This window comes from Mustelus asterias, chromosome 26 (assembly GCF_964213995.1).
Source record: "Mustelus asterias chromosome 26, sMusAst1.hap1.1, whole genome shotgun sequence".
Classification (NCBI taxonomy): Eukaryota; Metazoa; Chordata; class Chondrichthyes; order Carcharhiniformes; family Triakidae; genus Mustelus; species Mustelus asterias.
In genome coordinates, this window is record NC_135826.1 from 29,460,181 (window position 1) to 29,475,402 (window position 15,222).

A 15,222-nucleotide genomic window follows, 5' to 3' on the forward strand; every position below is an offset into this window, starting at 1 on the left:
CCTCCCCTCTTGTCCAAATCCATTCCCCTTGGAGTTAAAACTACGCCCCCCTCCCCCCCCCCTCCGCCACCCCCAAGGTGTCAGAAAGCTTTTTGACTGTGGGGGAGGGAGGAACAAAGAGGAAGCTGGATCCTATTTTAACCCAGTGTACTCGGGCATGCACTTCCAGCAGAGGTGGTTAGATAGGTAAAGGCAGCTCTGGGCAACCTTCCAGCTCTTCTTCTCTGGATATTAAGGTTCATTACAAGACCTCTTCCCTGGATCAGTCTAACCCGGCACAGTGGTTAGCACTGCTGCCTCACAGCGCCGAGGACCCAGGTTTAATTCCAGCCTCGGGTGACTGTGTGGAGTTTATATGTTCTCCGGGTGCTCCGGTTCTCCTCCCACAGTCCAAAGATGTGCGGGTTAGGTGGATTGGCCATGCTAAATTGCCCTTTGGGGTCCCAAGATGGGATTAATGGGGTAAATTCACGGGTTTATGGGGATAGGGCCTGAGTAAGATACTCTGACAGAGAGTCAGTGCAGACTCGATGGGCCGAATGGCTTCCTTGTTCATTGTAGAATGTTATGAAGGTTCAAACTTAGAACCTTTTTGATCTAAGTTGCTTACTGGATAAACTCCCACAGCCTGGAAAATAAAGAGGGGAGAATCTGAAATCAAATTCTAAATCAAATGCAAAAAGAATGAAAATGTTTCCCGATGACTATGACTTTTATAAAATTCTATTATAACAGCAATGGAATTTTAAACTCTATCTATTCATGGTTCTCCATAATACACTCTTATTTTGAATATAATATTTGCAAATCTATAAAAAGGCTTTTGCTCAAGTGAAGTTCTTATTTGCATTTATATTACAGCTCATTGGAGCCACTGCGATTGAGGATAAATTGCAAGACGGAGTTCCTGAAACCATTCAAAACTTGAAGGAGGCAGATATTAAAATCTGGGTACTGACTGGAGACAAGAAAGGTGCTGAGACCATCAGATATATATATATTCCTCATCAACCTCTCCCTGTTTTCTTTCATGTCCACATGCTTTTCATTTTCATTTGTGGGCGGCACAGTGGTTAGCACAGCTGCCTCACAAGGACCCGGGTTCAATTCCGGCCTTGGGTCACTGTCTGTGTGGAGTTTGCACATTTTCCCCATGTCTGCATGGGTTTCCTCCTGGTACTCCGGTTTCCTCCCACAGTCCAAAGATGTGTGGGTCATGTCGATTGGCCATGCTAAATTGTCCCTTAGTGTCAGGGGGATTAGCAGGGTAAATATGTGGGGTTAAGGGGATAAAGCCTCGATGGGATTGGTGTCGATGCAGGACTGATGGGCCGAATGGCTTCCTTCTGCACTGTAGGATTCTATGATTTTATGATTTACTGACTGAATTGCTCTGTGAATATGGTCTGCCTCCAGCCAGTAGAGCATGGAAGGCATAGTAGTTTAGTGGTAATGTCACTGTCGTAATCCAGAAGCCCAGGCTTTGGGGGCATGGGTTCAAAACCCACCACAGCAGCTGGTGGAATTTAAATTCACTTAATTATTTAATCAATCTAGAATTGAAAGCTAGGCTCAGTAATGGTGACCGTGAAGCTATCACAGATTGTTGTAAAAACATATCTGTCCTTTTAGGGAAGGGAATCTGCTGTCCTTACCTGGTCTGGCCTACATGTGACTCCAGAGCCACAGCAATGTGGTTGATTCCAAACTGCCCTCTGAAGTGGCCTAGCAAGCCACTCAGTTCAAGGGCAATTAAGGATGGGCAATAAATATTGTCCTTGCCAGTGCTGCCCACGTCTCATGAAAGAATAACAAAAGGAAATTAAATGTGTGTGTGGGTGCCCGAATAGTGGGTGTTCTGCTGGGGCTGAGGTGCTGCTGGGATTTATCCAAAGAACAGTAAGACCTGGAATTTTACAGGTGGCACATCAGAATCAGGTGAGGTGGTTTGGCCATGCTGAATTGCATCTTACGGCGGAATCTTCCAACCGCGTTCGCCCCAAGACCAGAAAATCCCACTCAAGGTCAACGGACGTTTGCATGGTCCGCCCCCGCCCACTACGATTCCCGTGGCGAGAGGAACGGGAAAATTCCACGTAGGTTGGATGGATTGGCCATGGTAGATGTGTGGGGTTACAGGGATAGGGCCCTGGGTAAGGTACTCTGACAGAGAGTCGGTGCAGACTCAATGGGCCGAATGGCCTCCTTCTACACTGTAAGTATTCTACGAATCTGAAATGAGAAACAACAAGTTAATGTTTTGGGTGTAAACATTTTCATTTCTACAAATACCTTTAATATACTGAACAAAATGAAGGTGAGGGAGAGCAGCAGGTAAGGATAATGAGGAATGTTAACTGTTTACACGGAGAGGTTTAATAGTCTCTGAGTAGATTTTTCAAAAGTTTTAAAGAGGGGAAAATGTGATATTGGTAAAGCTCATTTACATCACAGGAAGACAGCTGGCAGACCTGTTACTGTCATTACAAACCTGTGAAGGTAATGGGCGGGGCGGTCTTTTCCAGCCTGGACACCAGCGGGCATCGTCATGGGTGGGATGGGAAACTTTGGTGAGCTAAAGAACAAAGAATAAAGAAAAGTACAGCACAGGAACAGGCCATTCGGCCCTCCAAGCCTGTGCCGATCATGATACCCTAAATAAACTAAAACCGTATGCACTTACGGAGTCTGTATCCTTCCATTCCTATTCATGTATTTGTTTAGTTGCCCCTTAAATGCCGCTATCGTACCCACTCCCACCACCTCCCCGGGCAGCGTGTTCCAGACATTCACCACCCTCTGTGTAAAAAAAAAACTTGCCTCACACATCTCCTCTAAACTTGTCCCCACGCACCTTAAACCGTTCAAAGTCACATCTCTCCACATTTTCCTGACCCGTCTGCCGTGCCCGCCACCGACTGGATCAGAAAATCCCAGCCGTGGGGTGCAATCTTCCCAAAAATGCACAGAGTGTTGGCTCAGAGGGAAAATGGGTGTGGAGCTTGCAGGCTCCACGGTCGACATTTCCTGTCGCATTTAGCAACACTCTGTGTATTTCAAAAACGGGAAGCGAGATTCACACCATCAGCTGGAGGAATGGCACCTGAAGCTACTGGCAAGGCCAGGAATCCTGAGATCAGGGGCCCCCTATTCTAAAGGGCGTCCGAATCTCTGACTTAAATAAAAAGCCCCATCTATGAAATCGGGACACCCCCAAGCATTGGGGTACACCCTCCCACTACACTACAATGCCAACATCGCCCCACCCCACCACCATTGGAACATAGGTGAATAAATCATTGGAAAATCACGTGATTATTACTGGATAAGGAACAGCAGTAATTCACTGCTTTAAATGAATGCGAGTTACCTTCCTTGAATGTTTTCTTGTCTTTTTCTATTGTGAACAGAAACGGCGATAAATATTGGGTATTCCTGTAAATTGCTCTCCGATAGAATGGTGCTTTTTGAAGGGCATGATGTTAGGTGAGTAAAGAATTGTTTCAGTTTTGGGTTGTCCGCCAGAATATGTGGGGCGCGGAAGATATTCTCCAATTTAAATTTCTCTGGCATTGGTGGGGAGGTATGCAATAGCGGCCTGTTGCTATGACGCTGTTCTGGAAGCCTCAGGACCTAACCGTACCGACCAGGCCAGGGCTGAGGAAGCTCTGGGAATCCTCTCTGTTCCAGCCGCACCTAAAGATGTGCGGGTTAGGTTGATTGGCCATGATAAATTGACCCTAGTGTCAGGGGAATTAGCAGGATAAATATGTGGGGTTATGAGGATAGGGCCCGGGTGGGATTGTGGTTGGTCCAGGGCTCGATGGGCCGAATGGTCTCCTTCTGCACTGTAGGGATTCTATGATTCACCCTCGCTGACTTTTGAGGCTGATGAAGGTGAAGATTGGAACCTGTTGTTTCTGAGGCTCGGCCTAAATCCAGGCTTTCCAACTCACACTGGATGGCCTGTGGTCGTTAGGGGCTTCTGTCATTACAACAATTAATGGCAAACTTTATTGTGATGGTCCCCAAGCATGCCAAGTAACATAAATGTGTCAAACCACTTCACTTTATCACTTGTGTAGGAAATTATCCTAATAAAAATGTCTCGTAGCATTTCTCCGACAGAATTACGAGCTTGGCACCATTAGAGACCACTGCCCTCCCTCCCCCGCCTTCTTGTGAGGTGTATTTTTGTTGGTCACTGCTTTAAAAGAAGGAATATTCAGCATCCCACTCTCTGTTAGGTTTGACCCTCTAACGGTGACGAGCGTGTATGTTCAGTAGGTTTGCACAATGTGTGACTTAACCGCGGAGAAGTGTGAGCCCAGGCGACTTGTGTGGAAAGTGAGCTGTGCATCGATGAGCCAACTGTGACGTTGTGCACATTTCTGTCCTATTACCACCTCAGCAAAACCCTGGAGAAGTTACAGATGAACAACTACACGAACAAAGATAACAACATTGCAACCATTTCAGGGGCCATAAGCAGTAGTGAGCAGCCTGACATGCTATCCTGCAGTAACAAGGCACTGATTATCACAGGAAGCTTCCTGGTACGTTACCTGATTCTTTGATATATTCACCTCTGGGGTCTGGTCAGGATTATTTTATCCAAACGTGTCAGGCGCAGATCTTAACAATGAAGAGGAAAATGGAAGCATTTCACACGTTCTAATGGTGTGCCCTGTGAGAATATCTCAGCACCCAGTGGGCGGAATCTTCCCATCCCACCCGTCACGGGAATCGCAGCCTCTACTTTCTGGCGGGGTCACCTTTGGAAAAAGCCCTTGACTTTGCAAACTATGTGTTGGTACGGGTTGGTCAATTTTAAATTTGGCTAAGTTATGCCAAATGTGTATCCCTGAGGTACTCCAACATGGTCACCGACTGCCAGTGAGAGATTGCAATATAACTCCAGGGAGGCCTGGATGAAATATCTCCTCTCATTTCTTGGCCTTTTGGCTAAAATCGAGTGTAGTTTTTGATCCTGCATCTGGTCTAAGTCAATGAGGTTAGACTGAGACTTCACCTGAAGCAATTTTTTAAAAGCCATCTGGGACTTTTGGCTAAGAGGAAGCTGGGATCAAGCCCGGGATGGGGTGCAATGCCTCACCCTGTCAGTTTGGATCTCGTTTGATCGGGTCTAAGATGGGAGTTATGGCCTGTCTTTTCAGCTTGGATCTGTTTTGAATGGGAATGAAGTCCCAAAAAGTACACACAAAAAAAAATCTCCTCCCACTGGTGAAGTGTCTCATTACAAATATCAATTTGCTGTCAATGGCGTTTGCTGAATTTGTAACGTTCATTTTCCAATCTACGTTTAGAATAAATTCATCCGACGCTTGAAGCGATCGAAAAGGAAGAAGCCACATTGCTGGAAGTTGAGAACCGCCATTTGTCCGCAGTCAAGAGAGGAAGTTGACTGTGAGGAGGAAGCTCACGAGAGGGCGTTTGTGGAACTGGCTTGTCAGTGCAAGGCGGTCATCTGCTGCCGTGTCACCCCCAAGCAGAAAGCCATGGTGGTGCAGCTGGTCAAAAAGTACAAAAGTGCCATCACGCTGGCCATTGGGGACGGAGCTAATGATGTTAACATGCTGAAAAGTAAGAAAAGACTCACAAAGTTATTGGATTGATTTATTATTGTCACATGTACTGGGATACAGTGAAAAGTATTGTTTCTTGCGCGCTATATAGTCAAAACATTCTGCTCATGGAGTACATAGGGGAGAAGGAAAGGAGAGGGTGAAGATTATAGTCTTGCAGCGACAGATAGGGTGAAGAGAAAGATCAGCTCATTGTGTGATAGGACCATTCAAAGGTCTGGTAGTAGCAGGGAAGAAACTGTTCTTCAGACGGTGGGTACATGTTTTCAGACTTCTACAGCTTTTTCCCAACATAAGAAGGTGGAAGAGAGTATGTCCAGGGTGCATGGGGCCCTTGATCTTGCTGGCTGCTTTCCCGAGGCAGTGGGAAGTGTATTCGGAGTCAATGGATGGGAGGCTGGTTTGCGTGATGGACTGGGCTATGTTCACAACCCTTTGTAGTTTCTTGCAGTCTTGGTCGGAGCAGGAGCCAAACCAAGCTGTGATGCATCTGGAAAGAATGCTTTTGATGGTGCATCTGTAGAATTTGGTGAGAGTCGCAGTGAACATGACGAATTTCCTTAGCCTTCTGGGAAAGTAGCGGTTCAAAGACAGGAAGTAGGCCGAGGGCCCAAAGCCATTGGGCAGTTAGTCACCTTCAGTTGTCAGTCAATAACTATGGGATGTTTTTGTGAGTGAGGAAGATGGGGGTTGGGGAGAGGAGAGCTGAGGGTTGAGGTGGATGGGAAGCTACCTGGCCCTTCGCAGCTGGACACCCACCATCTCTCAATTGCTGGGTCCTGTCCACATGATTGGAGCCTAATCTGGCGGGAATAGCTGACGTGGCTGGGCAGGTATTTCAGGGAATGTGAGGGGGGGAAAAAAGAATGTTGAAAGGTATGGAAAGCAAGCAGAGGAGCATGACTGAACGGGGATACTTGTTTGGAGAGAGCCACCAGCACAGAATCCTAGAATGATAGCATGGGCTTGATGGGATGAAAGGCCTCCTTCTATGCTGTAATATATAATTCTATAACAAGAGCTATCAGAACTGGTGGCAGCTTTATTTTATAGGGGTATTGAGCATTTAAGGGAACTGTACTATTATTGGACACAGACTCAGCATTAGAAACGTTCTATGAGCCTATCTCACAATAGGTTAACATGGTTGTTATCTGTCTCTGAATCATTAACAAAAAAGCTAATTTGACGCTTAAAAGCTTTGCAAACGGACGCATTTCAATCATATTGACAGAGTGTCACAGCTACCTCTGCTACTGGATTCCAAAGTATTCGGGCACTAAAGTTAACATTCATTTATGAGTGTCACAAGTAGGCTTACGTTAACAATGCAATGGAGTTACTGTGAAAATCCCCCAGTTGCCACACTCCGGCGCCTGTTCGGGTACACTGAGGGAGAATTTAGCATGGCCAATGCACCTAACCAGTGCGTCTTTTGGACTGTGGGAGGAAACTGGAGCACCCGGAGGAAAGCCACGCAGACACGGGGAGAACGTGCAAACTCCATACAGACAATGACCCAAGCAGGGAATCGAACCCGGGTCCTTGGCGCTGTGAGGCAGCAGTGCTAACCACTGTGCCACCGTGCCCCCCCTACACTAGGATGTAAAGACACCACAAAATCTGATTACTTAATGGTCCCCAAACCTGCCAGGGAATCAGGTAGCTTAATAGCCCATAACTCAAAGCCAATAGTTAGTTAAGTGATCCTAATTTTTTTTTTTGCCACCATTGCTGAAATCTAATTTGACATACCGATCACTCTTCATGTGACGGACTACCTGAGCCTAGATTTTCCCTTTATTTGTTTGAACCTTTGTTTCTTCATCCTCCCAATTTCACTTTACGTCATTTTCTGGCTTTGCCTTTTCCATGATGGTTAAATATTTGTTCATTTCTCTGCGAGCAAGGCCTGAAGCAGAAGTGGACTTACAATGAAACAAATCTTGCCTAGACACAGGGCCCTCACCAGTGGTGGCCGAGAGGGGTGTGGGCCCACGCAGGCCGGTGTCTGTGAGTACCAATCAGAGCCTGATAGGCTCATTTGAGCCTAATCAGCAGGCAACGTAGAGCTATCAGGCTCCGATTAGTCCCCTTAGAGCGGGAAAATACAGGTGAAAGTTGAGGGGACTACGAGGGAGAGAGGCAGCGGTCAAGGCAAAGATCTCTTGGGTTTACTTAACTAACGTTTTGCCATGAGGGAGAGGGGTAGTGAATCAACTAGCTGGTCGGGATTCAGAAGCAAGCCATCGTCGAGGGAAACAGGGGTGAGTCAGCCCCCAGGCCAGGGCTGAGGAGGGCTGGGCAAGCCCGCAGCCAGCGGTGAGGTGAGGTGCAAGGTACCATTGGGGCTGGGCAAATTGGTGAAAACAGCCAGGAGGGAAGTGGTGAGTGAGCCAGCCAGCTGGCGGGACCTGGCGCAGCTGTTATTGAACAGCCTGGGGAACAGCGGCGACACCACCCCAAGGGCTGAGGAGAACAACAACAGTCTGCTTTTTCAGAAAGTTCATATCCATGAGAAAGATGAAACGACACTATCTATCTGGCAGTAAAGAAACGCAGAAAATTGAAGGCGAGGCAAGAGGACAAAGCCAGGCAAAAATACATTTCCTCATGTTACTTTCAAAAGTCTGAAGTATTGAGCAATGCTCAAACTGCACATTCGTCCTCATCCACCTGAGGTATGGGTGAATTATCTGATGACTTAGACTTGCTGCTATCCAGGGAAACCACATTGCCTGACAAAGTTGAACAAGGAGTGGAATCTGAAATGACAATGGAACTGCAAGCTATTGCTGATTCCTTTCTTGAAGTGAGGGAAGAAACTTACCCTGAAGACATGGCTTATGGCCAAAACCTATGATAGAATATTTCATACTAAATAAACCAGAAAACATGGGTAATATGGAAAATTTGAGGAAGGAGCTTGAGGTTGGAGACCGAAAGCAGTTTAGAAGTTTTCATAAGTCCATTTTCTAACCGTGAACAGAAATGGGACGACAGAAATTAGAAATTGGTTGATTTTCATGGACATCTCTAAGGCCGTCTACTGTTATGTTTGCAAATGATTCCCTGACCCTAGTAAAGGGAAATGAGCATTTGGCGATGGGTGCTCTAACTGGAGAAATGTTGGAAGAGATATTGTTGATCATGAAACTTCTAAAGCTCATATTAAAGCTATGTGCGCATTCATTCAAAGATGTAATTTATCTGGAAGAATTGATTCCATGTTATTGGCTCAGTTTGTAAAGGAATATTCTAATTAGAGAAAAGTGCTGAGATGTGTTGTTGGCACTGTCAAACTGGTGTCTTCTTTGGATGAGTCATCATTGTCAACTCGAAGAGGTAATATTTTAGTCTGCCTTGAATATCTCAGTGAATTTGATAACTTTTTAAATGTTCTTTGAGAAGTTCATCAGTATTGAGACTCAGGGAAGACCAACTTTTTAATATATCAAACTTAGAATGACTCCATCACAATAATGGCAAAGCATCTCAGGAACAAATTCACTAATGAAGTAAAAGATGCCAAATATTACTCCACAATAGTTGATTCAATACCAGATGTAAATCATGTGGACCAATTAACATTAATTTTAAAATATGTGACCAGCGAAGTTGTGGAGTGATTCCTTGTTTTGTTCAGTTACAATCCCAAGTGTCTGGAGGGAACTGTTTTGGAAATCATTGCAAACTTAGGTTTGGACATCAAAAATTGTAATGGGCAGAGCTTTGATAATGTCACAACGATGGAAGGAAAATACTCGGGTCTAAAAGCAGGACTGAAGAATGCAAGCCCCTGTGCGTTACTCATCCCAAGTTCCAGACGCTCCTTGAATTTAATCTGCATGATGAGAAGCATACAAAATGCCGGAAGTTATTTTTTGATGAAACTGGAGGCAATGAAATCACTTTCGAAGAGAAAGAGAAGATCATCATCGAGACTGCCAGTGTTGCTTGTGACACAATAATGGTGCAACTGCAGAGTAGAAGTGAATCTCTGAAGAAACTGCTGATTTATTTTGCGTGCTTTTCAACCGAAGTGTGGATGAGAATGCTAAAAGCCGCGGCAGTGAGAAATTAAATGAATTCCACCGGGAGGAAATGGACACAAATCTGTTTGAAGATGAAGTGAAACAATTCATTTCATTTCATTGATAATGATGAGCTCTGTGCTTTGAAATCACCAGCTGATTTGTACAGACTTGTATCTGATTGTTTGCTGACAACCTTTCCAAATGCGGAAACCATTCCGAAAATATTTTTAACAATACCTGTCAGAAATGCTTCTGACGAACATAAGAGTTGAAAATTATTTGCGAATTACGATGAGTCAGGAACATTTGACAAATTCAGCAACGGTTGAAAGTGCGTCTTTAAAAGATTTTACCCGCAAAATGATGTAATTGATGATTTTGTGAAGAGAAGGTGCAGGAGAAAAGTTATCTAAATTACCATGCCAACAAGGGATGAGGCAAAAAAACATCCTTAAAAATCTGTCTGTCTTCCATATTTTCCTGTTTAAATTCTGTTTTTTTTTTCCAAATGGACCATTGCTGGTCTGACATAATGGCTGCAGCTGGTCACAGGCGGTTGGTTCGAACCACCATCGCTCTCAAGACTGGCCTTCAGAAAGTCTCTTCCAGGACAAAGAACGGAATATCTGCAGAAAGAGCCACTGATGTTGGACTTGGACTCACTGAACCCTCCACTCACGTGAATTTACGGCAATGACTTTGTTGATTTTGTGAGAGGAAGTTAACTTCTGAACCTGAATGAGATTCTGAAATATACTGAATGGCAGCGCATGCATCTTGTTGATTGGAGTATTTGCTCCTGCGCTGGACCGGCTCCTGTTCTGGCCTGGGCTGCAGTGATATCATTGGCTGATATTTCCTTCTCATCAGCAAGTTCCATGTCTGTTTGCCTCAAGACTCGCATCACAATATTGACCATCTTTACCATCATTCTGACCAGAGGCAAGCTTGGGGTTTCAGTTCAGTAATTATTCATACAGGTGTCCTTTGACGAGCTAAAGCAGTGATCAATTTTTGTGTATTTTTGTGGCTTGGGCCGCTGCGTTCTGTGGGGCGAAGGCGAGTGGGGTCAGGAGGGACGTGATGTCGTTAGGGGAGGGGGTGTGATGTCATGGGGGCAGGGCCCAGAAATGGAAGTCAGCGCGGGGCCCCACAAAGTGCAAGTCTGCCACTGGCCTGAGCCGCGTTGGAGACGTCGGAATTGGTCTCGTGTAGTGTCTCCCACTGTTTCCAGGAACGGTGCTACCATCTAGTGGCTCTCAGTAGTTACTGCATCATCTTCAGAATTGCAACCCATTCAGCACTCAATCCCTTGGAGCAGTCTCTTTTATTGCATCTATCCTGGTTAAGTGAATCGGGGTAAAATATCCAATCCATTCCCAATTTTTCTTTTCAGGGTAATTGAAACATTCCGTTTAAGAAAGTCAGTGAAAGTAAGTGGCAGGGTGGCACAGTGGTTAGCATTACTGCCTCACAGCACCAGGGACCCAAAGATGTGTGCGGGTTAGGTTGATTGGCCAGGTTAAAATTGCCCCTGAGATGCGTAGGTTAGAGGGATTAGTGGGTAAAATATGTGGGGGTAGGGCCTGGGTGGGATTGTGGTCGGTGCAGACTCGATGGGCCAAATGGCCTCCTTCTAAAAAAGAAAAAAGGGCGGCACGGTAGCACAGTGGTTAGCACTGCTGCTTCACAGCTCCAGGGTCCCGGGTTCGATTCCCGGCTCAGGTCACTGTCTGTGTGGAGTTTGCACATTCTCCTCGTGTTTGCGTGGGTTTCCTCCGGGTGCTCCGGTTTCCTCCCACAGTCCAAAGATGTGCGGGTTAGGTTGATTGGCTAGGTTAAAATTGCCCCTGAGATGCGTAGGTTAGAGGGATTAGTGGGTAAATATGTGGGGGTAGGGCCTGGGTGGGATTGTGGTCGGTGCAGACTCGATGGGCCGAATGGCCTCCTTCTGCACTGTAGGGTTTCTATGATTTCTATGATTTCTATGACCCGGGTTCAATTCCTGGCATGGGTCACTGTCTGTGTCTGCGTGGGTTTTCTCCGGATGCTCCAGTTTCCTCCCACAGTCCGAAAGATGTGCTGGCTAGGTTCATTGGCCGTGCTAAATTTACCCTCCGTGTACCTGAACAGGTGCCAGAGTGTGGAGACTAGGCGTTTTCACAGTAACTTCATTGCAGTGTTAATGTAACACTAATAATACTTGTGATACTAATAAATAAACTTTAAACAAAGTATATCAAATTATGATTTAAGAGCTCTGGGCATGGGGAGAGAGATTAGTCCTGAATTTTGTCATTTAAGTGAATGGTAATATTGTCAGACACATATGCAGTGTTTGAAACATGCTGTGAACCTATATCATAACAGGTCCTCTATTTATTAATAAGCAGGCAAATCAGACACTTAAAAGCCAGATTTTGTAGGGCTTTTCTATTTTGTCCTGTCACCTGGATGTAGGAAGAGGGTTTAAAGTGTTGTTACTGTTGAGGATTGATTACCCCAGCAGTAACTAGGTTTCAGTGAGTTCCACTGCATTCTGATAACTCTCTCAAAGATATAACAAACAGCTTTATTGATGGTGATTTTGGACTGTCTACTCTCTTCCAGTAAAGGGACAGCATTTGTGGGCTCCGCATCTGCAATAAGTCTATGGAGGCCTTCACCAAAATCCCTTTATTTACAAACTCTAACAGCAGTACACAGAGTGCTAGCAGTCAGCAGTCTACCTCAGGGGGTGTCCCTGTTAAGTACAAGGCGAAGACGCCCTGATTGGCCTTGCTCCAATTGGCCAACCTCAGTGACCTGATTGAAGTCATTACATCATCCAAACAGTTTCTGGGATTAATAAGAACATAAGAAATAGGAGCAGGAGTAGGCCATCTAGCCCATCGAGCCTGCCCCGCCATTCAATTAGATCATGGCTGATCTGAAGTGGATCAGTTCCACTTACCCGCCTGATCCCAATAACCCCTAATTCCCTTACCGATCAGGAATCCATCTATCCGTGATTTAAACATATTCAGCGAGGTAGCCTCCACCACTTCAGTGGGCAGAGAGTTCCAGAGATTCACCACCCTCTGAGAGAAGAAGTTCCTCCTCAACTTTGTCCTAAACTGACCCTCCTTTATTTTGAGGCTGTGCCCTCTAGTTCTAGCTTCCTTTCTAAGTGGAAAGAATCTCTCCACCTCTACCCTATCCAGCCCCTTCATTATCTTATAGGTCTCTATAAGATCCCCCCTCAGCCTTCTAAATTCCAATGAGTACAAACCCAATCTGCTCAGTCTCTCCTCATAATCAACACCCCTCATCTCTGGTATCAACCTGGTGAACCTTCTCTGCACTCCCTCCAAGGCCAATATATCCTTCCGCAAATAAGGGGACCAATACTGCACACAGTATTCCTGCTGCGGCCTCACCAATGCCCTTAATCTAAACTTTGACGTGATTATGAATGAAGCCAGCTCCAGATACATTCAAAGTTTCAAGCATTTGTTGGAGAAAGGGGCACCAAACTGATTGGTGAGGTAAAAGATGACAATAGGGGCTGTGGGGAGGTGCAGCTGTAGTTGAGTATATTCACAGTGCCCTCTGTCCTAAACTTAAAAGGAACTCTTTTCAAACTTTGTAACGTTGGCATATTTTCAAATGGCGATTGATAGAATGATAGAATCCCGACAGTGCAGAAGAAGGCCATTCGGCCCACCGAGCCTGCGCCGACAACAATCCCACCCAGGCCCTATCCCTGTAACCCCATGTATTTACGCTACTCCCTCTGACACTAAGGGGAAATTTACCATGGCCAATCAACCTAACCAATTATTGCAGCAGTTGGGTTGGGACTTTGATGCCAGCGTCAAAAGGGGGTCACGGCCCTAAGCTATGTGGGAAGGTTACAGGCAGTGATGTTTTCCCAAATTGCTCAATTAGTGGCCTGAGGACGGTTCAATGAAATACAGCAGGCAGGCGCTCGAACCTGCTGGGTCAGTACGAGGCCCCAGCAGCATAGAAGAAGCTTCAGCTTCCCATTTCAGCTAAGGGAGAGATTGACAGAGCATCCATCTAGAGATGCCCTCTCTCCAACTCCTAGACATTTTTAAATTAAAGAATGCCTTCAGAACCTGGGCTGTGAAGAAGACCTTCACAGGTGGGTGGGGGAAGTGGCGGTGGGTGGCTGTGGCTGCAACAATAGTCAGGCAGGTGTGGAAGGCCTCCAAGCTGGTCTGGAATGTTTCCGTCCCACCACACTCCACCCACGTCCCCCCCCCCAACCTCCTACTCACCCCTCAAGTCTGTCACCAGTCTGTCCTCCAGACATCGGGCCAACTCTCAGAAGCCTTTGGGCACACACAGACTGTAGGCCTTATTAGGCCATTAACTTAACCTCAGTTGGCTACGTGCCACTTGTAGGTGGGTAGCCCTTCTGACCTCCATCCTGCCTCCAGGAAAATGCCCTGGGCAGGGATATATATAATCCCTACAGTGCAGAAGGAGGCCATTCGGCCCATCGAGTCTGCACCGACTACAATCCCACCCAGGCCCTATTCCTGTAACCCCACGTATTTCCCTGCTAATCCCCTGACACTAGAGTCAATTTATCATGGCCAATCAACCCAACCCGCACATCTTTGGAGTGTGGGAGGAAACCGGAGCACCCGGAGGAAACCCACACGGATATGGGGGGAGAACGTGCAAACTCCACACAGACAGTGACCCGAGGCCGGAAGTGAACCCAGGTCTCTGGCGCTTTGAGGCAGCAGTGGTAACCACTGTGCCACCGTGCCGCCCGGATGGTTGCAGTAAACCGCCAGGCCAGCCCCCGGTGTGAATATTTACACCTGTCAGCCTCCGTCCTCACCCCCACATGGGGGTCAAAGGGTCAGCCTAGGGGGTGGGGTAGGGTGGTTTCTGACAACTTGGCTTTGCGTTTGACCCAAGCACCACCAGCAGTGGGCAGAATGGGCTTTGTAAAGTAACAGGTGTACGCTAGCTCAGTGAGTGAACTGAGTGCTGAGGTTAGAAAAACAAAAGCAAAATACTGCAGTTGCTGGAAATCTGAAACAAAAACCCAAGTGCCCGAAAAACTCAGCAAGTCTGTCGGCATCTGTGGAGAGGGAAACAGAGCGAAGGAGAGTCACACAGACTTGAATCGTTAACTCTGTTTCTCGTTCCACTGATGCCGTCAGGCTTGCTGCCGTGAGAAGATTTGACTCGGTGTTTAAATCTAGTAGATGTTATTATTTTTGTTCACTGAAATCAAGTAAATTAGCTTTTTATCGACAGGACTTTAAGGAGTTCAGGAATGTCAGGAATTGTAAGGGCAGCGATCTTATGACGAGCGGGTAATTCAAATTTGTGATTTGATTAATTTAGGACAGTTATGAATTTCTACACACACTAACTCTGTTCTTCAAACTTGTTTTGATGTCTTCAATTATTTGCTGATTCGGAATTTTAAAAAAAACTGTGTGTGTGTTTTAACACTTTATTTTCTGCAGATTAGTGTTGAAACAACAATTCCGGATGTTGGGGGGGGTAGAGGGGAGGGGGGGGGGGGGGGTTAAAGCCCCCTTTCTCGG

At 46.2% G+C, this 15,222-nt stretch overlaps 1 protein-coding gene across 2 annotated transcripts in view; it reads left to right on the top strand.

The window, feature by feature from the left end:
* The window catches only part of LOC144479546 (phospholipid-transporting ATPase IC-like), a 115,164-nt gene that overhangs the window by 83,557 nt on the left and 16,385 nt on the right, over positions 1-15,222 (top strand). For both annotated transcript variants that reach the window (XM_078198370.1, XM_078198372.1), the window contains 4 exons: positions 862-973; positions 3,411-3,486; positions 4,412-4,556; positions 5,328-5,604. In XM_078198370.1, the coding sequence (XP_078054496.1) occupies positions 862-973; positions 3,411-3,486; positions 4,412-4,556; positions 5,328-5,604 (610 nt within the window). The remainder of the gene's footprint in view (positions 1-861; positions 974-3,410; positions 3,487-4,411; positions 4,557-5,327; positions 5,605-15,222) is intronic.